Source organism: Marmota marmota, unplaced genomic scaffold, assembly GCF_001458135.2.
Source record: "Marmota marmota marmota unplaced genomic scaffold, marMar, whole genome shotgun sequence".
Classification (NCBI taxonomy): domain Eukaryota; kingdom Metazoa; phylum Chordata; class Mammalia; order Rodentia; family Sciuridae; genus Marmota; species Marmota marmota.
The window spans coordinates 266516-293166 of NW_025999977.1; the positions used below are offsets into that span (position 1 = coordinate 266516).

The window sequence follows — 26651 nt, forward strand, 5'->3', positions numbered from 1 at the left end:
GTGGGGCGGGGGGGGATGGTAGACTAGAGGGATTATTGTAGTTTGGTGACCAGGGATTCAAGCAAGAGGAATACTGCTTCTTTGTGAGGTGGGTGAAAGGGATTTCACTAAAACTCAACAATACTGGCAGCCAAAGTGCCTTAGAGACTTGGAAATTTGGAGAACAAGAAACAAGGAAAAGGGACAAGAATAAAGGCTAAGCTGCTTGAAGGAGCAGTGGAATTAACACACAAGGATGGGAAAAGTCAATAAATACAACAGATAGTCTTGGCATGGAAAATCCAGAGATTGGAGGGGGAGTCTGTTGGGCACAATAAATTGGTATGCAATTGATGCCCCATGTTTAACAATCATCCACAGTGAACCGAGGCAGGAGCCATCTGGAACAGAATGCACTGTGGTGGCCAGCAGATAGAGGAACCGAGAAACTGGATCCCAGAAAATGAGGCTGGCTCGGATAAACAGTACAGGTAAGATAACAGCCACATGAACTAGTTTGAGCCAAGGAAAATCTGGATAAAATGAGCCACCGAAAGCAGTTAGCTTGGGTAATACCAGTTCGGGAGCCTAGGGGAATCTGGCTTCCTCCGCGCTTTGAGATCTGCGGCTCAAAGGACCAGTTGCGGAGGATTCTCTCAGAAACTGACCCCGGGAGGCTGAGCAAGTAGTAGGTTGAGAACTTTAATGGGCTGGTGTGTCCATGGACCAACTGTGAGGGTTTGGAAACCTGAACAGACAGGTGTGGTTGTGCCCAGGAGGCTGTAAAGGGTGGAACCCACAAGCCACAGAAGCTGCATGGGACTGGCTCCCTCAACTTAGGAGTCGATACCTGCGGAGACTCTTGGTAGTATTGTCTCCCAGCATAGGCATCTGATAGGCTCTTAAAAGGTGAGTGGATTTAATATTTTCAGAAAACTAGCTGTGCAATAAGCACCTAGGGCCTCGGTGGACCTAAGCTCTGCCCCCAAGACCTCCAACTACAGGTACTCATAGAACCCAGCTGTAGTTCACCCTGGAGCAGAGCTGACAGTGTTTCCCACCCCAAACTTCGGTCTTACTGCCAAGAAGGGAAGCAGAGGATTTTGAACTCCAAACAGCATCCCGTGAGCAACATAAAAAAAAAAAAAAAAAGGAGTTGACAACCTGTGGTCCCTACTCTTGCACCCAGCACATACCTCAAGAAAGAGAAAGACAGACAGTTGACAGTTGGGCACAGACAGCAAACATATTTTCCATTAACTTTTTGTCCACTGCAATGGAAACAACTACTTAATCCCCCCCCCTCCCCAGTGTGTTGAATGATTCAGGAACATTTGTACATATACCTATTCGTTTTCTCATTTCTAGCATTTTTAAAAAATGTAGTCATTTTTCCTTGCTCTGTCTGTTGAGGGATAGGATTTTTTATTAGTATATTCAATTTTGTTTTGTATTTTCATAATTCTGTTCCTCTTGTTTATCTTTCTCCCTTTTCTCTCAATAACAGCCAAATTCTATTGTTTTTACTTTTTCAATTTTTTTACTTCTATTTTTTCTTCTCCCTCTATCACAACCTATGTCACATTTTTAATTTCCACATTCACTTACTGAAATCACAAACCTTTTCTATCCTCATATCTCTTCATTTTTCCTCTTTAACCTCTTTATTTCCTCTTTATTCTTAACATCTTATAACACTAATTGGTATATACAATGCCAGACCCTGCCACTAATGCTATAGTAATATTATAGAAGTCAAAGATAATACCTATCATTTGATTTTATGCCAGGCATAAAATGCTTACTTACTGTTTTTACTAATGGAAACTGCTGATCCTACCAATTGTTTATTGTGCCAACTGACACTGTAGATGTCATAATAGGAACCAAGTTCTTAGTTTATTGCTATATATTGTTTACATAGGTTGTTGCTACTGTGTGGCTCCCCCTAATCTGTGATGTACTGGAAACTAACAAGGACACTATAAGTTTGTAGGGTAGAAACTCTGCTTCTTCAGATCCATTTGAACAGATGCAAACAATGTAAAAAAGCAAGGGAACAAACCATCCCAAACAACCCAGAATGCCTCAACAACAGACTCCATGACACCACAGTGGAGGAAATGTCAGAGAAGGAATTTAGAAAGGGTCTGGGTTGCAACTGGGGTGCCATTGTTCTATCAGATAAAAGATGATATAAGGAATGAAATTAGAAAATACAAGAAGTGAAAGTTCACCTCAATAAGGAGATAGAGAACTTGAAGACAATCAGAAATCCTCAAAATGAAGGAATCAATAAACCAAATTAAAAATTTGATGGAAAGTAACACCAATAGATGGGATCATTTTGAAGACAGTTTCAGGCAACAAAGTATATATACTTGAAAAATCAAATTGATTATGGAGAAAAGATGTTAATAGACCATGACGAGAATTTTCAAGAAATATGGGATAACATTAGGAGGCCAAATCTAAGATTCATAGGGATAGATAAAGACTCTGAAGTACAAACTAAAGGAATGCACAATCTTTTCAATGAATAATATCATATTTCCCAAATATTAAGAATGAAATGAAAAATCAAATATAGGAGGCAGAGAGGACTCTAAATTACAACAGACCCACTCCAAGGCACATTATGATGTAAATGCCTAACGTACAGAATAGGAATAGAATTTTGAAAGCTGCTAAACAAAAGTTAAAATTAATTCACAACTAGAAAGCTTGAACCACAAAATATACTCAATAAAATATTTCAGGAAGAAGAAATGGAGGATAAGAATGAAATCCAGTAGAAGGAGAAACTTCTGAACTAGAAGAATAGAAAAGCAAAGGGAAATAAATGAAAATGATAGGAAATAAAATTCATCTCTCAATAACAACACTGAATGTTAATGGACTAAATTCATTAATCAAAAGACAGGCTAGCAGACTGAATTAAAAAACAAGACCCAAGCTGGGCAAGGTGGTGCACACCTGTAATTCCAGTGGCTCAGGAAGCTGAGGTAGGAGGATTGTTAGTTCAAAGCCAGCCTCAGCTAAGCAAAGTGAGGTGCTAAGCAACGCAGTGAGACCCTATATCTAAATAAAACACAAAATAAAGCTGGCGATAAGGCTCAGGGGTTGAGTGCCCCCGAGTTCAATCCCCAGTGCCCAAAAACAACAAAAACAAGGACCAACAATATGCTGTCTTCAAGAGACTCACCTCATAGGCAAAGACATCCACAGACAGAAAGTGAAAGGATGGGGGAAAAAAAAAAAACCATATCACTCACATGGATCTCATAAGCAAGCAGGTGTTTCTATTCTCATATATCAGATAAAGTGAACTTTAAGCAAAAATTAATCAGAAGAGACAAGGAAGCTCACTTCATACTGCTTAAGGGAATCAGACAACAACAGGAAATAACAATCTTAAATATTTATGCCCCAAACAATAGAGCATCTATGTACATCAACCAACCCTTCTCAATTTCAAGAATCAAATAGACCATGAAACAAGAATTCTGGGTGACTCTAACATGCCTCCCTCATTACTAGATAGATTTTCTAAACCAAAATGTAATAAAGTAGCTACAGAATCATATATATATATATATATATATATATATATATATATATATATATATAGAGAGAGAGAGAGAGAGAGAGAGAGAGAGAGAATTTCTTTCATCAATGACTGAATATACTTTCTGAAACAGACCACATCTTAGGCCACAAAACAACTTTTAGTAAATAAAAAAAGAGAGCTAATACCCTGTATTCTATCAGATCATAATGGAATGAAATAAGAAATCTACTATATGATAAAAAATAGAAGCAGCTGGAGAATAAATAATTCACTGTTGAATAATGAATGGATTAACAGAAGAAATCAGGGGTGAAATAAAAAATACTTAGAAGCAAATGAAAATAGAGATACAACACATCAAAATCTCTAGGACACTATGAAGGCAGTTCTAAGAGGAAAGTTCATAGCACTGAGCTCATTCATTAAAAGAACAGAAGAGTACCAAAGGAATAACCTAACATTACAAGGCCATAGAAAAATAAGAGAAAAAAAAAAAAAACCCTACACCAAAATCAATAGAAGATAGAAAATAACAGAAATCAGGAAAAAAAAATCAACAAATTTAAGATAAGAAATTCAAAGTATCAATGAAACAAAAAGTTGGTTCCTTAAAAAATTAACAAAATTCATAAACCCTTTCCCAGGCTAACCAAAAGAGCGAGCTAAAACTCAAATTGTTAAAATCTATGATAAAAAAGGAAGTATCCCCACAAACACTAAATAAAAAGGATAATCAGAAATTATTCTAAAAATTTATACTCCAATAGGCTAGAAAATCTTAATTCCATTAACAAATTCCTAGAGATATATGCCCTACCTAAAATGAACCAGGAGGATACAGAAACTTTTAAATGACCAATTTCCAGTAAGGAAATTGAAGCAGCTATCAAAAGCTCACCAGAAAAGAAAATCACAGGACTGGACAGACTCTCAGCAGAGGTCTAACAGACTTTAAAGAAAAGCTAATACCAATCCTCCACAAATTATTCCACAAAATAGAAAAGGCTAGAATTCTTCCAAATACGTTCTATGAAGCTAATATCACCCTGATACCAAAACCAAAGACACATCAAAGAAAGGAAACTTCAGACCAAAATAGTTGATGAAGATAGATGCAAAAGTTCTTAATACTGGCAAACCACACACACAAATACATTAAAAACATAGACACTATGATCAAGTAGGTTTCATCCCAGGGATGCAAGGTTCAACATATTGAAATCAATAAATGTAATTCATCACATAAACAGACTTAAAAACAAAAATCACATGATTACCTCAATAGATGCAGAAGAAGCATTTAACAAAATACAGCATCCATTCATGTTTAAAACATTAGAAAAAATGGGAATAGAAGGATCATACCTAAACATTATAAAAGCTATAAGATAAACCCAAGGCTAACATTACTCTAAATGGAGAAAGATTTAAAGCATTCCCTCTAAAAACTAGAACAAGACAGGGATACCCACCTTCACTACTTCTACTCTATAGTCCTTGAAAATCTAACCAGAGCAATTAGGCAAATGATGGAAATTAAAGGGATATGAATAGGAAAAGAAGAACCCAAACTATCCCTATTTGACAACAACATGATCCTATACTTAAGAGACCCAAAAAACTCTAAAACAAAATTTCTAGAACTCATAAATGAATTCAGCAAAGTATCAGGATACAAAATTAACAGCCATAAGTCAACTGCAATCCTATACTCTAATGATGAATCAGCTGAAAGAGAAATTAGGAACACAATCCCATTCACAATGGTCTCAAACACACACACACACAAAACTTGGGAATCAATTTAACAAAAGAGGTGAAGGACCACTACAATGAAAACTACAGAACACTAAAGAAAGAAAATGAAGACCTTAGAAGATGGAAAGACCTCCCTTCTTGGATAGGCAGAATTTATCTTGTCAAACGGACATACTACCAAAAGTGCAATGGAGATTCAATGCAATTCCTATCAAAATTCCAATGATATTCTTCACAGAATAAAAAAAAAAAAACGGTCATGAAATTCACCTGGAAAAATAAGAGGTACAGAATAGCTAAAGTAATCTTTAGTGAGAAAAGTGAAGCAGGAGGCATCACAATCTCAGACTTAAATTATACTACAGAGTTACAGCAACAAAAATAGCATGGTATGGCACTAAAAAAGACATGAAGACCAATGAAACCTAACAGAAGACAGAGAGTCAGACCTACACAGTAATCTCATACTAGATGAGGTGAAAAAACATACACTAGAGAAAAGAGCCTCTTCAACAAATGGTTCTGAGAAAACTGGAAATCCTTAGGTACCCCAAATGAAATTAAACCCTAATCTCTCACCCTCCACCAAACTCAATGTGGATCAAAGACCTAGAAATTAGATCAGAAACCCTGCACCTACTAACTTACTGGCTCAGGAACTGACTTCCTTAACAAGACTCCAAGAGTGCAAGAGGTAGAATTTTAAAAATCAGTTAATGGGAGGGTATCAAACTAAAAACTTCTTCATAGCAAAGGAAACAATTAAAAGTGTGATGAGAGAGCCTACAGAATGGGAGAAAATCTTTGCCACCAGCACCTCAGAGCATTAATCTCCAAAATATATAAAGAACTCAAAAATCTTAGCACCAAAAAAAAAGTCCACCAATCAATAAATGAACAAAGGAATTGAACGGACACTTCTCAGAATAAATTCCAATGATAAACAAAATATTAGGAAATGTTCAACATCTTTAGCAATTTGAGAAATGCAAATTAAAACTACACTGAAATTCCATCTCACACCAGTCAGAATGGCAATTATCAAGTATACAAGTTATAATAAATTTTGGCAAGGATGTGGAGAAAAAGGCACACTCATACATTGCTGGTGGGACTGCAAATTGGTGCAACCACTCTGGATAGCACTATGGAGATTCCTCAGAAAACCTAGAATGGAACTACCATTTGATCCAGTTATCCCATTCCTCAGCATATACCCAAAGGACTTAAAATCAGCATTCTATAGTGTTTGTGGCCACATCAATGTTTGTGGCAGCTCAATTAATTCACAATAGCTAAGGTATGAAACCAGCCAAGGTGTCCTTCAACATATAAATGGATAGAGAAAATGTGGTATATATACAAAATGGAATATTACTCAGCCATAAAGAAGAGTGAAATTGTGTTATTTGCCAGTGAATGGATGGAAATGGGACTATCATGCCAAGTGAAATAAGCCAATTCCAAAAAACCAAAGGCACAATGTTCTCTCTGACATGCAGATGCTAACACACAATGGGGGGGGGGAGTGGTAGATATTTACTTAATTACACAAAGGGGAAGGAAGGAGAGAGAGGATGGAATAGAGAAGACAGTAGAATGAACTGGACATAACTTTCCTATGTTCATATGTGAGTACACAACCAGTGTAACTCCATATGATTTATAACCACAGAATGGGAAGTTATACTACATGTACGTCAAGAGTTTAGGGTACAGAGCAAGAAAATGAGCCCTGGGCTAAAACAATCAATTAACACATGGGAAAAAGCAGAATGTTGACAAATTGTCATAAAAATGGTATAGAGGGTGGTAGAGCTAGAAGACATGGGTCCCAAAGGATTGTTTTTTTTTTTTTTCTTTTTTTCATGTCATTTCAGGTTTGAAAAATTACAAACTTGAAGTAACTTTTTTTCTTCAGATTCTCCCAAATATCTTTCTTCTTGATTAAAAACTATGAAGATTATGATCACCCTAACATGCATAACTCTAAAATCTTTATTTCACTTGAGACCAGATACACCTAATTTGTTAGATATTTTCACATGGCTGTTCTGGTCCCATGTCTGATTTAATAAATAAAGTTCCAATCTTCATATTCCAGTAAGAATTAGTTTCCTCTTCACATCTTTCCATTTTCATAAGGTATCCACATATTATTATAGTTGTTTTGGATTAAAATGTCAAAAGAACCATGATAATTAAGTACCAAACCCAACTGATTAGAGTCTAGCTTAACAGAAGACTAGATTTTTCTAATAATTTATGAATTTTACTTTCTAATTTTAAAAAAATCTCTATTGACAAATCAACTATATGGAAATATAAAGGGCAAATCTAAAATCTAATATTTTAAAAATTCAACTTAAAGCATTGGCAAATATTAAAAAGACTGATACTATTCAAGAGTTGACAGGGGATGAAGAAACAGGTACTTTCATTTTTTTTTTTAAATATTTATTTTTTATTATCGGCGAACACAGCATCTTTGTTTGTATGTGGTGCTGAGTCTCGAAACCAGCGCCTTCACATGCTAAGTGAGAGCATTACCACTGAGCCACATCCCTGGCCCCAGTCTTTCCATTTCTATTAGTGATACACTTAAGTTTTGAAACTTCTTGCCCAATTTTCTTAATTTTCTCAGAAAATCATACTTATTTATAGCCTAAATTTTAAAACCTATTAGCTTAAAGTGGCATAGTATATTATATTTAATATTTTTATATTAAAATATTAAATTTTAAATAAAGATATTATACCCCTCCTACATGACTAATGTCGATATCCATTTTTCCCTGGTAATAATAAACAAAGACTGGCTTACTATTCTTTTGAATGAATCAGATCTTCGTTATACTGATCAATTTGGGGACTGATTATTAACTTACACATTCATTTTACTACTTCTTGAATTTCTTTACTTATTTGGTAGTCTTTTTCCAGTCTAGAATGCATAATTCTATTTTCTAGTTGATTTTATTCAATACTATTTAAAACTGAAAATTTTCCTCTTTTTAGATTTAGCTACATTCCATGAATTTTGATGTGATATATTTAAATGGGGAAAAAAACACTGTAATTTCAGTTTTTGATTCTTATATAACCTGGAAGTTTATATAAATTTAGAACAATGTTTTCAAATTTTCATGTATTTAATTTAAAAATTATAGTTGTTAAGTTCCAATTTTGCTGTATCGTTGTTAAAGAATATAAGCTTACTTATAAAATGTCTACTTTTAGGATTTATCAACCTTTTGCCTAATATACAATTAATTTTAATAAATATTCTATAGCTATTTGGAAAAACTATGGATGCTATGTTTGGGGAATGAAGTTTCATGAAAACATTTTAACTAAACCTTGTTGGTATCATTAAAATCTTCCATATCTTTCCTCATCTATGTTATATGTTCAAATCTGAGAAAAGCATATTAAAGTATCTCACTCATTGTACTTTTGTCATATTCTTTATTATGATCAGATTTGGATGAATGAACAAATGAATGAATTCTGGTTGAAAGCAGAGCAAGGTCTCTAAAAGATACTCTTTCTTCCTTTGTGAATTACATAATGGGGATATGGTTGGTGCTCAAGACAAGCAGCATCTAATTTAAAAAAAAAAAGGTCCGTTGTATAGAAATTTGTATTTCTTCTTCTTCAAAAAACTGGAAATTACTGGCAGAGAAGTAGAAATGGACATTTTCAAGCATTCCAGGCAGAAATGTAGACTGGAAAGAAATTTAGTATTTGGTAGAAATTAAGTATACATGCAGCTTATATTCCTAAAACTCTGATTGTATACATTAAGACACTCTCAGACAAGTTTAAAAAGGTCCAGATATGTTTTGTGGTGCTGAGGCGTTGACAGCAACCTGGGTGTTCATCACAGGGAAAGTTCATGGGCTGACAGATACCTCATATATTATAATTAGAAACTTGGATTAAATGTACTTAAAGCAATGTGGGTGGATCCTGAAAATACCTTTAGTAAGCATAAGAAAAATAATGATATTTTTATATAAATTTAAAAATACATGCATACATATCAAATAAATATTTTAAGTATGCATGTAAACCAAAAGATATTTACATAATAAGGACAGTTACCTGTGGGGAGACAGGGATAAGTATAAAGGGAAAATTTTTAAATAAGCAGTCACAAACCCTAATTAGAATAAGATATACTCAATGTTTGTATAAATATGTCAAGATAGACTCTATTTTCATGTATAACTAAAAAGAACAAATAAAAAATTTTAAGAAAGCAGTCACAAACTGACAAGCCACATTTAACTCAACCCTCAGCACCTGATGTTAAAAGAAATTCTACTTTGTCTTGATATGGAAACTGTACACATTACTTCTCTAATCTACTTCTTTCACTATACTTTTGGAAGGATTCATTTTGACTATATTCAAGGTTCAAAATCCTTTTTCAGAAATCCATGAGAAGCATAAGAATTTACCTTTCCCACTCTCTCTTCTATTAGTGTTAAACAAAAACAACTTTTATGTTTTCTTACTAGAAAATATATTTGGCAAGGGTGCCCAAACTGTTTTATGGAGGTAAGAATTGTCTTTGCAAGAAATGGTGCCAGGACATCTGGCTGTCAACATGCAAAAGAATAAAGCTGTATCTCCTACCTCACACCACATACAAAACTTAACCAGTCTGGGTAACTTAGCTAGACCCCATCTCAAAAGAAAATCAAAAAGTCTAAGAATATAGCTCAGTGGTAGAATACTTGCTAAGCATGTGGAGACCCTGGGTTCAATCCCTAGTACCACTGAGCCCCTTTAAAAAAAAAAAAAAGTCAAAAAAGTCACCATATAACCTAGGAATTCCATTCCTAGGTATTATTCCTAAGAGAACTGAAAAAATATGGTCACAAAACCTCCTTTTATAGCAGCATTATTTATGAAAGTAAAAAAGTAGAAATAACAGTGTCCTTTAATACGTGAATATATAAACAAAATCTAAAACCACATAATGGATTTTATTTAGCCACAACAAGCAATGAACTACTGATATATGCTAAAACATGAATGAATTCTGAAAATATGCTATGTGATAAGAAGCTGGACATGAAAGGCCACAAATTGCCCTTTACATAAAGTGTCCCAAATAAGTAAATCTATAGAAACAGAAAGCAGTTTAGTACAGGGCAGAGGTATGTGGAATAGGGATGAGGAGAAATATGCAGTGATTCTAATGTGCACAGGGTTTCTTTTTTGGAGAGACAAAAATGTTTGGGTATTAGTGGTAAAGACTGAACAATCTTTGAACATATTAAAAAAACACTAATCATATACTTAAAAGAGTGAATTGTATAGCATATGAATTTTATCTCAAATAGAAAAAAAAATTAAGAGATTGACTAATACTAAGGCATACTCTGGAAAAGTAATGAGACCCTAAACCAAAAACCAACCCAACAAAAAAAAAACCCCAGCCAATCAATTAAACAAAAAGCTACAAGAATTCGGGGGGTAGGGCAAGTGCAGGGCAGAAAACATACTGAGGAAAAATAACATCAGCGCTGAAACGTGCCCAGAAAAGGAGGAGCAAAATTAATAGAATTTTGATTTAAGGATTGTTACCCAAAACTTTTATGTTCAACCAAGTTGTTTTTGTAAAAGGGTATTTTAAAAGATGCTCATTTCTAACATTTGTTTAAAAATCAAGTTACCCAAATAAATAATCTAAAATTAACAAACTTGTGAAGAGTTATATGAAGACCTTTGGGTAAAAATTGATTCTACACTTTAAAACATAACTAATTTAAAATAAATGGTAATCTTGCTTATAAAATTAAAGTAAAAATAGGAAGAAAAACATACACACTTTTTCTGTTTTTGTGTGTATGCACAAGAACACTTGTCTGTGTGGTGCTGGGGAAGGAAGAATACAGAGCCTTGTTTGTGCCAAGCAAGTGCTCTACCACTAAGCTGCATCCTTAGTCCCTATAATTCTTGAAAGTAAAATTCAATGTAGTAACAATACTACTATAATGAACTGTGATAAAATTTGTAAAGCATATTGGTTGGTTGGTTAGGAAGTATGCGTGTGTGGAGGTAGGTGGCAGAAGTACACTCAGTTTCTTAATTTTTCTTATGACAGAGACAACAGGTAACTGTTTCATATATGAGAGTAAGAGATTGAGAAAGTGATTTAAGCAATTAGTTAATTATATTACATGGCTTTACTTTATCAGAAAAACTCAAAAGAAACATGAACTATACAGCAAAAAACAAGACTAAAAACAAGAAGCAATCATTAAAACTTTAAGAAATGCTAAATATTGAAAACAATATTGAAAGAGAAAAAGTTGGAGGACTTGCACTTCTTGATTTCAAAATATAAACAAAGACATAGCAATCAAGACAGTATGATACCTGACTAAAGACAGATAAATGAAATACAAGAGAAAGCCTAGAAATAAACCCTCACATGTATGTCAAATGACTTTAGTCAAGGTGCCAAGATCACTCAATGGGGAAAGCATAGTCTTTTCAATAAATGGTGCAAGGAAAATTGGATAACCACATGCAGAAGAAATATTAACTCAAAGGCCTAAACATAAGACCTGAAATCATAAAACACAGAGGTAAAAGCTTCATGACACTGACCTTGGCAGTAATTTCTTGGATATGACACCAAAACCAAAAATAGACAAATGAGAAATTAAAAACTTGCGCATCAGGAGACACATTGAACAAATGAAAGGCAACCCATCTCAAGTCTCAAACTTGAGATCTTCCTGCTTTGGTCTCTTACCCATGAAATGGGTAAGAATTATGAAAATCATGTATCTGATAAGCAGTTAATATCCAGAATATAGAAAGAACACTTGCAACTCAACAACAAAAATCAACTTGACTAAAAACATGGGCTAAGGATTTGAACAGACAATTCTCCAAAGGTGAATGGTCAAAATAACAGGAAAAGATCTTCTAGTAATTCTTCTTAAAGAAATGCAAATCAAAACCATAATGAGATATCTTCTCATATCCATTAGGAAGGTTATTATAATAAAGTGTTGGTGAGGATATGGAGAAATTGGAACCCACTGGTGGCATTATAAAAATAATACAACTGGTTGGGAATGGTGGAATATGCCTGTAATCCCATGACTAGGGAGACTGAAGCAGGAAGATCTCAAGTTTGAGACCAGCCTTAGCAATTTAACAAGACCCTGTCTCAAGATAAAAAAAATAATAATAATAAAAAATAAAAAAGGATGTGGATGCAACTCAGTGGTAGAGCACCTCTGAGGTTCAATCCCTAGTACAAAAAAAAAAAAATATATATATATATATATATATATATAATGCTATGGAAAACAGTATTGAGGTTCCTCAAAAGGTTAAAAATAGGATTATCATATAATCCAACAATTTTTCTTCTGGGTATATAACCAAAAGAAATAGAAAGCAGGATCTCAAAATACATTTACATTCCTATGTACATAGCAGCACTATAGCTAAGGGGTGGAAGAAACCCAAATACCTACCAATGTATGAATGGATATACAAAATATGGAAATATACATACAATGGGATATTATTCAAACTTCAGGAATAAAATCCTGTCATCTGCTACAACACTGATGAAACTTGAGGACATTATGCTAAGTGAAATAAGTGTCAAAAACACAAATACTGTATGATTCCGAAACAAGAGGTATCAGAAGTAGTAAAATTCAGAGAAACTAAAAGTAGACCAGTAGTGGCCAAGAGTTAGTGGAGAGGGAAAAGGTGAGTCAACGCTCAGTTTCAGATTTTTAAGATGAAAAAGTTCTGGAGATCTATTTCACAACAATGTGAACATGTTTAACACTACTGACATATATATTCAAGAGTGGTTAAGAAAACCAGCCTAGATGTCCATCAATGATTGAATGGATCAAGAAAATGTGGTGTGTGTATGTGCATACATATACATATATACATATGTATATGTATATATGTATATACATACACATATACATATACACACACACACAAATGGAATTTTACTCAGCCATAAAGAAAAATGAAATTGTCATTTACAGGAAAATGGATGGAACTTTAGAATATTATGTTGTGTGAAATAAGCCAAACTCAGAAGATGGTCAAAATTCATGTTTTCCTTCACATGTAGAAGCTAGAGAGGAGAAAGGAAAAGAAAGCTTGGGGGAGATCTCATGAAAATTGAAAGGAGATCAGTAGAATAGTGGAAAGGAACCAGGGGGAGAGAGAAGAAGGAAAGGGGAAATACTAAGGAATGTTACTAGCCAAACTATATTTGTGTGCATGTTGGAATATGTAACAACAAATTCCAACATTATGTACAACTATATTGTACCAATAAAAAATGTGGAGGGGGGGGGGGGAAGGAGACAGAATAGTTAAGATGGCACACACCTGCAATCCCAGAGACTTGGGAGGCTGAGGCAGTAGGATCCCAACTTCCAGGCCAGCTCAGTGACGTAGCAAGGCTCTAAGCAACTTAGCAAGACTCTGTCTCAGAATGCAAAATGAAAAGGGCTGGGGATGTAGCTCAGTGGTAAGATGGTAAATGTTAATGTTATATGCTTTTCTTACTATAATAAAATAATTTACCCCTCCTCCCAGTTTGAAATAAAATTTAGTTTAATAAACATTTACTTAATATACCAAAACAGGGGAAAATGGTAAAGCTTAAACCAAACATTGTTATTAATAATGAACTGATGTTCAATAGATTTGTTTTGAAAGACAGATCCTCAAACTGAAAAAAAAAAAAGTTAAATTCAACTAGATCCTACTTACACTTGAGCAAAATGACTCAGAAGCTAGAAGCAAAAGGATAGGCAAAAGCAATTTTGCAAATGTAAAATTTAGAAAAATTGCATTGGATGAAGGAAGATAAAAGGCAAAAATATTTAAAATGGAAATAAAAGTTACTTTATATAATTTATGGTACAATTCTCTGTGGGTAAAGAAGTATCATTAATATTTATGTGCTAGAGGGCTAGAGATGTAGTTCAGTGGTAAAGTGCTTGCCTAGGATGTATGAGGCCCTAGGTTCTATCCCTAGCACTCCCCCAATATGTATATTCATGTATTAGACATAAAATAAAAATATACATAAACTTTCAATTACTGAAAGGTGAGTTAAACTTTAAGTATACTTTTTGAAGTCCTTAACAGATGAAGAAAACCAATATTCATGAAAAATAGAATACAAATTAATAAAGATGATTTAGTAGATTTAACTAGAATGCCATACTCTATATAGAAATGCTACCTCCTTTGTAACACCCTTGGAAAACTTTTTCATATACTGTCATTTAAAAAAAAAGAAAACCTCTATGTATTCTTTAAATATAAATAGAACAGAATAAAATCACAAAAAATAAAATGACAATTAATAACTAGTGACAATAAATCAAAAATGAGAGAAATAAAAAGAAAATTCTTCCCGGGCCAAATAGGAAATCCAAAACTACAATTATAGAACATCTAGAAAATATTGCTAATAAAAATACTATAGGTCAAAATATAATGAATACATATATTTGGTTTGATGGTCTGGAGAGCTGGATAAAGCATTGTTCCCAGCCCCATAATAATACCACTACTGAACAAAATGCAGGTTCATGGCTTTTCTTGAAGGTGATAGAAAGTGGAAGTCAGAAGAAAACTTTAACCTAAAATCTAAGGAGGGATTGATGCCTTCAGAGACATATGAGAAAAAAACCATGAAATCAGCTGGATGAGATACTGTCAGACACCAGTAAAAAGGCTGGAAATTCAATTAAATGGTTGAACTCAAGTACACATGTGAGAGTACGATGCCCTCAGAGGGAGGCTACAGAAGTCAGAGAAGTCAGGGAAGTCAGAAGAATCTGTACTTCATACAGACTATTTCTTCACAAACTCCAACAAGAAAAAGATGAAAGAGTTTTAACAAAGTATTTGTTACAGTGTAGATGTGGGAAAGAGGAAAAGGACACTACACAACTTAGGAGTGACTTCGTAAAAATGGTAGAGCACAGACCTAAAGGGAGGAGGTCTATCCTTTTCTAAGAAACATCAGAACGCCTGGCAAAACTGTCCAAATCAACTTTGTCAGGGCTATGAAAGATGGTTGGAGGCTGGGCTGGGGCTGTAGCTTATTGGTAGAGTGCTTGGCTAGCACAGGTAAGGCACTGGATTCGATCCTCAGCACCACATAAAAAACAAATAAAGTTATGAAAAACATATATTAAAAAAATCATTGCATTTATTTTTTTTAAAGAAAGAAAGATGGTTGGAGGTTACAAAAACCAAATAAACACTAACTGGGAAAAAGGCCATCCACATAAGGTTGGAAGACTTTGTACCATTTTAACTTGTCCCTCTACCATCCCTTTCCCAGCATGGTAGTCTTGATGGCAGTCTGCATTCTGGATGTGGGAACTTGAGCCCAAAGAGAGCAGAGTACCTGGTTCTCTAATAATTGTTTTATTTGCCGGAGTATTCCCTAAGGACTGACACGAGGGGCCTCTTGTTCCACCTAAGTTGGGACTCTCTCAGGGTAAAGTTGCTTTACAGATGGATGTCCTCTGAAAGCCATGACAACCAAATGAACAAGGCACCTCTGACTCCATTAATAAATAAAAGTTGAGGGAAACACACTAAACGCAGGGAATCTTTGGGGCACAAGAGTTCCAACTTAGGTGGAACAAGAGGCCCCTTTTGTCAGTCTTCAGGGAATACTCCGGCAAATAAAAACACACACAATTATTAGAGAACCAGGTACTCTGCTCTCTTTGGGAGCAAGCGTACACTAAGGAAATTAGAAAGTACGTGCACACAACAGAGTGCATGCGAAGAATAGGCCTGAGAAGACCATAAACTTTCACCACTGGCTAATATTTATGCTTAGTGCAAGCAGAAAGTGAGGCTAAGGCAGAGTTTTAAACAGCCTGGCTAAGCACTGAAGCTGCTCACCCCAGATGACAATGTGCAAAAACCTGAGGAATTTTCTTTTCTTCCTTTCCTTCCCCATCTCTTCTTCTCTCCTCCCACATTTTTTTTTTCCCCCCTGTGGCTCCAGGCATTTAAGGCAATCTTTGTCAAAAAAGTAGCTACTGAGATCACAGAACAGAGAGGGGCATCAGATACTAACAAAAAATACATTATTTACTGATGTAGTTTAGAAAAGTCACTGAAAAGTTAACAGCCTTATTCACAAGTAATAACTACACATTCTAGGTGGAGGGAGAATCTGATGTCCATTCACAATGTCGGATTTTCTAAAAAAAAAAAAAAATTACGAGGCATGGGAAGAAACAAGAAAGTATGGCTCACTCACAAGAGGGAAGTGTATGGAGGTGAACAGAAATTGCCCTTCAGAAAGCACAGGCAATGAACTTATTAGACAAAGACTTTAAATCAACTGTTTAAAATATACTCAAAGCGTTAAAGAAGATTATCGATAAAGAACTAAAGGAGGCTGGGGTTTTGTAGCTCAGTTGGTAGAGAACTCACCCAGCATATGTGAGGCACTAGGTTCAATCCTCAGCACAACAAAAAAATAAATAAACAAAAGATATTGTGTCCATCTACATCTCAAAAAATAGAACGAAAGGAAACAGAAGAATAATGTCTCACCAAATAAGAAATACTGATAGAGAGAAATAAAAAAGGAATTAAACAGAAATTACAAACTAAAAAGTGTAATAATAAAAACGAAAAAAATCACTAGAGCAGTTCAACAGCAGATTTGATCACAAAGGTGAATTTTATCAGTGAACTTGAGGATAGGTGAAATGAAATGGTCTAGTGCAAGGACAAAAAGAAAACAGAATGAAGAAAAATTAACTGAACCAAAGAAACTTCTAGGACACCATCCAGTTTACCTAAAATTTTATGTATCAATAGTCCCGGAATAAGAGGAGGAAGCAAAAAGAGTATCTGAAGATACTCCCCAAATTCATAAATGGCATGAATCTAAACATGTAAGTTCACTGAAGCCCTAAAAGGATAGAATCAACGAGATCCAAGAAAGACACATTATAATCAAACAATCAAAAACCAAGATGAGAGAATCTTGAAAGCAGTAAGATCAAAAGCAAAGAGACTCATAATATAGAAAGAATACTCGGTAAGATTGACTGTCAATATCTCATCAGAAACCATGGAGGACAGAAAAAAGTATAAAATAAGAAACCATATCCAGCAAAACTTTCTTTTAAGAATGAAGGAGAAATAAAATATTCTCAGATAAACAAAAGCAGGAGGAATTCACTACCAGTATACCTGCAGGGAAAGGAAATCCTTTATGCTGAAATAAAAGGACACTAAACAGAGCTGGGGTTGTGGCTCAGTGGTAGTGTGCTGGTCTAGCACATGTGAGGCACTGGGTTTGATCCTTAGAACCACATAAAAATAAATAAATGTTCAACTACAAGTAAGAATATTTTTTAAAAAGGACACTTAAACAATAACTTGAAGCTATATAAAGAAATACTACTACTAACGGTAATTACATTGGTAATTACTTTTATTTTTTTTTAAATTTAAAAGCAATATTATTCTTTCTGGTTTATAGCCTCTCCTTTCCCCCACATGATATAAAAGATAAATGCTTAAAATAATAATTATAAATCTGTTAATAAATACAAATTAAAATGTAATTTTTTGTGACTATAAAGATAGGGAGACAAGACAGGGAGGAAGACGTATACCAGCAGATTTTAAGAAAACTGAAACTAAAGTGGCATTATTTCAGAATTAGCCTGTTATATGCTTAAAATGTTAATTATAATCCCCCCACCCAAAAAGTAAAAAAACATAAAGTGAAGGAAATGAGCTGGGTGCAGTGGTGCAGGTCTGTAATCCCAACCATACAAGAGACTGAGGCAGATCAATCATTGAGAATGAAGGAAAAATTCAGACATTCTCAGATAAACAAAAGTGGTCAGCCTATCAAAACAAATTTTTTTTAAAGGGCTGGGGATGTAGCTCAGGGGTAGAGTGCTTGCCTAGCACGCTTTAGGTTCTGGGTTCAATCTCCAGTCTCATGAAAAAAAAAAAAAATCAATTGGACAAAAAAAAATTAATTGGACACAAAAGACAGTAATGAGCAATGGGGAATTGAGAAACAAAAAATATATAAGACATAGGAAAACAAAGCAAAATAGGAAAAGTAAGCCCTTTCCTATGAATAATTACTTTGAATATAAATGGACTATATTCTTTTTTAAAATAATTTTTTAGTTGTTGATTGACCTTTATTTTGTGTATTTACATGCAGTGGCTGAGAATCAAACCCAGAGCTTTACACATGCTAGGTAAGTGCTCTACCACCAAGCCACAACCCCAGCCCTGGATTGTATTCTTAAACTAAAAGGCAGAGATGACAGAATGAATGAATCAATCTCAATCTCTCTCTCTCTCTCTCTCTCTCTCTCTCTCTCTCACACTCACACACACACACACACACACAGATAATCAATATGCTTTCTTAAAAAGACTCACTTTAGACTGACATATTCAAAGAGTTTAAAAGCAAAAAGATGGAAAAAGATATTCCATGCAAATGGTAAACAAAAGAGAGCTAGGGTCATTGTCCTAGTAACAGACAAAATAGACTTCAAGTTAAAAAATGGTTACAAGAGAAAAAAAGGGAATTTTATACTGCTAAAAGGGTCAATCCATGAAGAAGATAAACAATTATGAACATACATCTACCTGATGATAGAGAATTAAAATATATGAAGCAAAAACCATCAGAATTGAATGAACAGATGGTTCCATAGTAATAGTTGGAGACTTCAATACCTCATTTTCAAAATGGATAGAAAAGCTAGACAAAAGATCAATGAAAAAATAAAGGACTTGACCAACACTACAAGCCAACTAGATCTAATGTATATTCAGTACACTTCAACCAACAAAGCAGAATAAACACTCTTCTTAAGTGCTCATGCAACATTTTCCAAAAAGACTACATGCTAACCCATAAAAGAAGGTGCAATACATTTAAAAGGACTAAAATCATAAAAAGTATACCTATGATCACAATGGAATGAAAACAAGTCAACAGAAGGAAAACTGGGGAATTCAAAAGTATGTAGCAATTTAAAAATACAGTCTTATACACTCAATGGTCAAAGAAGAAATCAGAAGGAAAATTAGAAAATACTTTTGAGATAAATGAAAAAAAAAAACATACCAAAACGTATGAGATGCAGTGAAGGCAAAGTTTAGGAGGAAATATGTATCTGCAAAAGCAGTGCTCAGAGGGAAAGTTACAGTTGTAAATGCCCACATTAAAAAAAGAATAATCTCAAATTCATAATGATTTTAAATTGCAAGGAATTAGAAAAGAGCAAACTAAACTCAGAGCAAGTAGAGGAAATAATGCAGATTATAGTGGAGGTAAATAAAATAGAATAGAAAAACAAAGACAAGAACAAATTTCAAGAAACACAAAATATAAACTGACTCAAAAAGAAATAGAATGCTAGCGACATGGCTCAGTAGTAGAGATCTTGCCTGGCTTGCACAAGGCCCTTGTAGTTCAATCCCTAGCACTGGAAAAAATATTTTTTTAAAAAAGGTATTTTGAATAGAATTATAACAAGGGATTGACTCAGTTATAAGAAAAATGAATGGAGGCAGGAGAGCCAGGCATAGTGGCACATGCCTGTAATCCCAGCTGCTCAGGAGGCTGAGGCAGGAGGATCACTAGTTCAAAGCTGGCCTCAGCAAAAGAGAGGCACTAAGCAACTCAGTGAGACCCTGTCTCTATATACAAAACAGGATTGGGGGTGTGGCTCAGTGGTTGAGTGCCCCTGAGGTTGATCCCTGGTTTCAAAAAAAAAAAAGAATGAAGGTTGATCCTTGTCTTATATCATATATAAACATCTCAAAATGAATCAAAGGCCTAAATGTCAGAAATAAAATTATAAAACTCTTAGCAGACAACAAGAGAAAGTCATCATGTCATTAGATCTGGCAATGATGTCTTGGATATGACATCAAAAGCATAGGCAACAAAAACCCAGATAAACTGAGCTACATCAAAATTGAAAACTATTCAATTGTCAAAGAACACAATTGATTGTACAAGAAGAAACCTACAGAATAGTAAAATATATTTGCAGATCTTATTGATAAGAGGTGAATATTCAGGTAATATTCAGAATATGTAGAAGTTTTCTATAACTACACAAAACTAAATAACTATCTATATATTTATAAGATCAGGAAAATGCAAAGTAAGAAATAAATTGTTGCCAGGGGCTAGTGGAAGGGGGAATAGGGAGTCACTACTTAATGGGTATGGGGTTTCCACTGGGGTGACAAAAAAATATATATATGGAACTAAACAGTAGTTATGGTAAAACCCTGTGAGTATACTGAATGCCACTGAACTGTTAACTTTAAAATGGTCCAAACTAAATTTTGTGTTTTTTCATACACAAATCTTCTTCCTGGATCCTTTTCCCTATCTCCCCTATACCTAATTCTTCATTACTTAAAATAATCATATTTCATTAATATATACAATCACTGGCATTTAATTCCTACCAAAAGTTCCACTATGAGAAATACTACTTATGGTAAACTGACCACCTTGTACCTCCTTTTCTCTAGACATATGGTCTCCAGACTGTTTTGGTCATACAATCCTAATATCAAAATATTTTTGAGCAGACACTGCCAAAACAGATATTTATTTTTAAATTGTTTCTACTGTGCTCATATTTTATAAAATACATAAAAAATATCAATTTTGAAAGGTTGAGTAAAATGAAAATAAATTCTAGTATTTTTCTTTCCATACTCAATGCACAGAGCATCCCTCTTTAGAAAGTACTTCTCTAGGTAGCCTAAATTTTACTCTTGGGTAAAACAATGATTTACATTTGTCAACCCCATTAGAGCTGCCTTTACTGTCTAATCAAAGGAATATGATAACAGTCTTACAGTTATTCTTATGGTATTATTATAAGGAGTTTGTAGAAGGCTCAGTTACACTGAGGTGCCTTTTTATAAAGACAGCTAAGGAAATTTCTCTTAGGTATTTGTATCAGAAATATCTGTAAAATGCTTTTGAAAATTTGGTTTCCTTTCATATGATTTAACTGATCACAAAATTCTGGCAACACTATGTACTAGAAAATAATGCCAATTTGTAGCTAGCTTCTAGCAAACATATCCACCAGGTAAATCTCCCTCTGGCTTCAGCTTGTCTATCCACCACTCACAATTCTTCATTTAAAAAAAAAAAAAAAATCATGTTGCAGTTCACCTCAACTTTAATTTTTGTATCATCCCAATTCTCCTTTTACTTTTTAAAAAGCACATTGTACCATTTGTGCGTGTGTGCGTGCATGCATGTGTGTGTGTGTGTGTGTAAAAGCATCTCAAATATTTCTTGGAAGACAGGAGGAAATAAGAAAAAACAGGCAACACTGTTCAGAACAGGTCATTCTAAACTCGAAACTCCCCCATGTCAGGGGGATTAGCTGATTCTGAAGCATCTAGCAGCAAAGCCCTTCATCCAAAAGACGATCAGTAAATGAGTGTTGATGAAAAGAATGACAACTCACAATAGCACTGTACTACACTTTCTCACTCTTTTCCAGTTGGTAAGCAATGTTATAGTGAGGAAAGGGCAAATGGCTTTTTTTCACCTGAGTGCAAAGATTAACTAAGAAGTCCATGAAAAAGGCAGTCACATTGCCAGATGGTATTTGCAGCCATGTACCTGGATGTGTCTCCTTCTGGTGTGCTCAGAAGTCATTTGGGGATAGCCTGTATTCAATGATTTCTTGTGCTTGCACCGCTTCTCAAGGTATCTCCTCTGTTGGTTGGTGATGCTACTATATAATTTAACTCGCCTGGGTGATAAACATACTCTTTCATGGCCAAAAGCCTGGATCAATCGGGCAGTGTCAATGGTGGATATAGAGCTACTCCTTTCATGCAAAGTCACCTCTCTATCTGTTTGGGTCAATATATCTGATTCCACAGGAGAAGTGGTGGTGGAAAGAATGTTGGTCGGAGTATCTGTGAACAGTTCACTTTCCTCTGAGGGTCTAGAATCTGAAGAAGTGTTGCTGATATAATGTAAATCTGGCTGTTTTCTCAGAATATATTTATCAAATTTAATCTGTTCAATCTTAATTTGATTGGACCTCCCAGTTTGATGAGGAGAAAGTACCTTGCTTTTTTTAAGATCACATATATTTCTATGGCCTTTCTCTACGCTTTTATAACGCTTCTGCTTCTGAAACTTGCTTTTCTGCTGCTTCTGTTTATAACTCCATTCTTTAAATCGTTCCCTTCTGTTATCATCTTGTACACTTTCTGAGGTCCGGAGAGAATGTGTGATAGGACTCTGAAGAAGTTTAGCCAAACGATCAAGCCGTTCTACCAATGACAGCTCTTTCCTGTCACTGACATCTGACTGTTTCTGTTGTCTCTGTCGTTCCTGGTACTTGTTCCAGAGTTCATTTAAACTTGCAGTATGCGAAGTTGTTACCTCAGGGGTGACTTTATGATCCCTTTTTGGATCATTAGTTTGTCCATTACTTTTTAGATGGTCTTTGGCCTGACTTTTAGTAGTAGGTATCACTTCCTTGTCTCCCACATTCATATTGATGCTGAGGCTCTTTATTCTGGTATAATCTATCTTAGTCTTGTCCACATTTTGATAAGGAGGAGGAAGACAAGTGTGTTCTCTGTTTTTGTCTGAATGATGGTGAAAGAAATCTTTCCAAGAATGTCTCATAAAAACACTCCTTCCCAAAGATTCATGGCAAAAATCTTGATCACTTAGGAGGTGCACTGGATGATGAAAATAAAACTTGGCTGACCTGAAGACAGAATGAGTTGTATTTTCAAATTCTGAATGGCATTCAGACTCTGAAAAGAGATAGAGGAAAAAAAAATATTTTGAAAGAATTAAAAAAATAGGCATTACCTTTAGAAATACTATTGGTACTGAATTCTCTAGATACAGAACAAAGATTGAAGGAAAGAATTAATTTATTTATATAAAGTCTTATAAAATCCATTGCCTGCCCAAAAGACTCATACTTTGTACTCAGCAGCCAGACTGACATGGTAAAAGTATGGAACTGGGGGTCAAAACACTTGGGTTTGGGGGCTAAACTGATCAACTATGTGACTTCAAGGAAGGCACTTGATCATAAGTTCACCTGCTATTTGTACCGCTACCTGTCATGTGTGGGGTGTTATTACATGTGTTCTCTTATTTTAAAGTCTTTTAAAAGTCCTTTTTTTGTAAAACATCTTTACTTTCCCCCTTGATTTCTCTTATTGTAATAAAATATATATAATGTAAAATGCACTACCTTAAAGTTTCATTACTCTAATCAAAAAGTCATTTTTAATGCAATATCTTACAACATATTATGGTTTGAATGTTTGTGTCTCTCTGAAATTCATGTTAAAACTGCATCCTGCCAATGTAATAGCATTTAATGGTGGGACCTTTAGGAGGTAATTAGGTCATGAAAGCTCCATCTTCACAAGTGGGACTTACAGCCCTTATAAAGGGCATAGCTAAATGTCTTCTTACATGTGTGGTCAAAGCAACAAGGCACCATCTTAAAAGCAGAGATTGGGCCCTCACCAGATACCAAATATGCCAGCCCCTTGATTTTGGATGTCTCAGTCTCCAGAAGTATAAGAAAAAAGTTTATGTGGTATTTTGGTTACATGTGGCATTTTTGTGTACACATACCCTTGTAAGAAAGAAAAACAGGTACTATAAAAATGTTGATTCATTAATAAACAGAATTATAATATTAAATTATCTATGTCCAAATTTTAAAATATTCTAAGCATGATAGCATAAAAAATAAAATTCTTAGGAATGAATGTAACAAAAGAAATGCAAAACTTATACTCTGAAAACTACAACAATTGTTATGAAATTAAAGATCTAAATAAATGGAAAACTTCCCATGTTATGGATTGAAAGACTTAACATTCTTAATAAGGTACACTCCTCAAACTACCTACAGATTCAATAAAATCCCTATCAGAATCCCAGTTTGCTTCTTTGTAGAAATTGGTAAGATCGTGTTAAAATTCATATGGAATTGTAAGGGACCCAGAGTAGTCAACATGATTCAGAAAAAAAAAAAAAAAAAGCTGAAGGACTCATACTTCCTAATTTCAAAACTTACTACAAATAAATAGTAATTAAGACAGGGTAGTAATGTCATAAGAATAAACATACACATCAATATGTTACTATTTTGATATTACTAAGAGTCCATAAACAACTATACATCTATGATGGACTTATTTTCAGTATGTCAAGACTACTTGGCAAAGAAAGGACAGAAGCATAGTCTTTTTAACAGATAGTGCTGGGATAACTGGATATCCACATGGAAAGAAATGAAGGTGAACCCTTACCTCATACCACAAACAATTAACTCAAAATAGATCAATGACATAAATGTAAAAGTGAAAAACATAGAACACTTAGAAGAAAACATAAGGGTAAATAAATCTTCATGACCTTGGATTTAGCAAAGGATCCTTAGCTATGATGCCCAAAACATGAACTACAAAAGACAAAATAGATGGAATTTATCAAAATTAAATCTTTTGTGATTCAAAGACTACCATCAAGAAAATAAAAAGATGCCCACAGAATTTGATGAAATCTTTGCAAATCACATATCTGATAAGGGGTAATATCTGGAATACTTAAAGAATTCTTAGAACTCTATAATAAAAAGACAAACTAATTAAAAACCAGGCCAGGATTTGAATATATCTCTCTCCAAGATACATAGCTGGCTAATAAACGCATGAAAAATGATGTTCAACATCATTTTTCATGAAGGTAATATAAATAAAAAGGAAGGAAATACTACTTTACACATTCCAGGATGGCTATAAGAAAAAAAAAGTGAGATAATAAATGCTGGTGAGGTTATTGAGAAATCAAAATTCTCACAAACTGCTGATGGGCAGAATGATTAATCATTATTAGTTCATGTATCAGCAATTCCACTACTGGCAAATGAATATTTACAGAAGCATTTATTCATAATAGCAAAATGACAGAAACATCTTGAATATCCATTAATGAACAAAGTGATAAGCAAAATGTGTCATACACATACAATTCAGCCACTGAAATGAATGAAATATTGATATAAACCTTGAAAACATGAAGTTATGAGAAGCTCTGTCCCTGCTACTATTCTATATTAGAACTTTCTTTTTAATTATTTAGTTGTAGTTGGACACAATACCTTTATTTTAATTGTTTATGTACATGTAGTGCTGAGGATCGAACCCAGCACCTTGCACATGCTAGGTGAGCGCTCTACCATTGAGCTACAACCCCAGCCCCTAGACCTTTCTTTTTGAATGTCCAAGTTTTTCTGTTAGTTTATTTTCTCTTTTACTGTTTTTTCTCAAAATGCATATTCCACCTTCCTCTCTTTTTGTAAATTTTTTATTTTACTTATTTTTATGTGGTGCTGAGGATAGAACCCAGTGCCTCACACATGCTAGGTAAGCGCCCTACCACTGCCACAACTCCCCCCTCCCAACCTTAAGCACCTTTTGCCTAACAATAAACCTTAAGAACATTTTCACATAATTCCATATTTTCATTCTTTAAGGCAACATAAATTTCCTGGCTTTCATTTTATGTATTTTTCATGTTATGTTATTTCATACATTTAAAGATTTACGCAATATATTCTTATTGTGGATTACAGATAAAAAAATGTTCTTCTTTAACTTCTGCAAAACTTTTGGTGTTGAATTTAACTTCATCTATATTAATGTTCCCAAGTTCTTTCTGACATGCCTTTAAGTTTTCATTTCACTTTCAACCTTTCTGGATCATTGTGTTTTCAAAGTTTGCTATATAGCATAGAAATAAGTTTGTTTTTAATCTACTCTCAGAACTTTTTTTAATGTAGGTAATTTGGTTTATATTTGGTATACTTTCCATTCCTCAATTTTTATGATAGTTTTTTCTTTTGTTACAGAAATTGACTTTGTTTTGCTTGTTCCTCCCTCTACCCCCATGCCCACTGCCACTGTTTTTCCAAGTATTTTGAATGTTTTATAGTTTAACTCTTTTAGGGGTAACTGTTATTATTTCAAACACTGTACTTGTACATGTATTTCTTGATTTATCAACTTTAAAAATAAAATTAGCTCATTTATACTTCCTTTCACTTCCCTTTCCTCTGCCTGTCCCCTGATTTTCTTTTTTGCTTTTTCTGTGTGGATGCCTATACAATTCATTTTTTTCCCTTTGAAATGCAGTGCTATCATCAACATACATCTCAATACAGGTCTTTATATG

General features: G+C 34.3%; 1 protein-coding gene across 10 annotated transcripts in view; it reads right to left on the reverse strand.

The window, feature by feature from the left end:
* The window catches only part of Alms1 (ALMS1 centrosome and basal body associated protein), a 180538-nt gene that overhangs the window by 20704 nt on the left and 133183 nt on the right, over positions 1 to 26651 (reverse strand). For 9 of the 10 annotated variants that reach the window (XM_048804102.1, XM_048804101.1, XM_048804104.1 and 6 more), the window contains one exon: positions 22041 to 23200. In XM_048804102.1, coding sequence (XP_048660059.1) covers positions 22041 to 23200 — 1160 coding nt within the window. Of the gene's footprint in view, positions 1 to 13714; positions 13811 to 22040; positions 23201 to 26651 lie in introns of all 10 variants that reach the window. The other variant, XR_007348008.1, reaches the window with a different exon arrangement.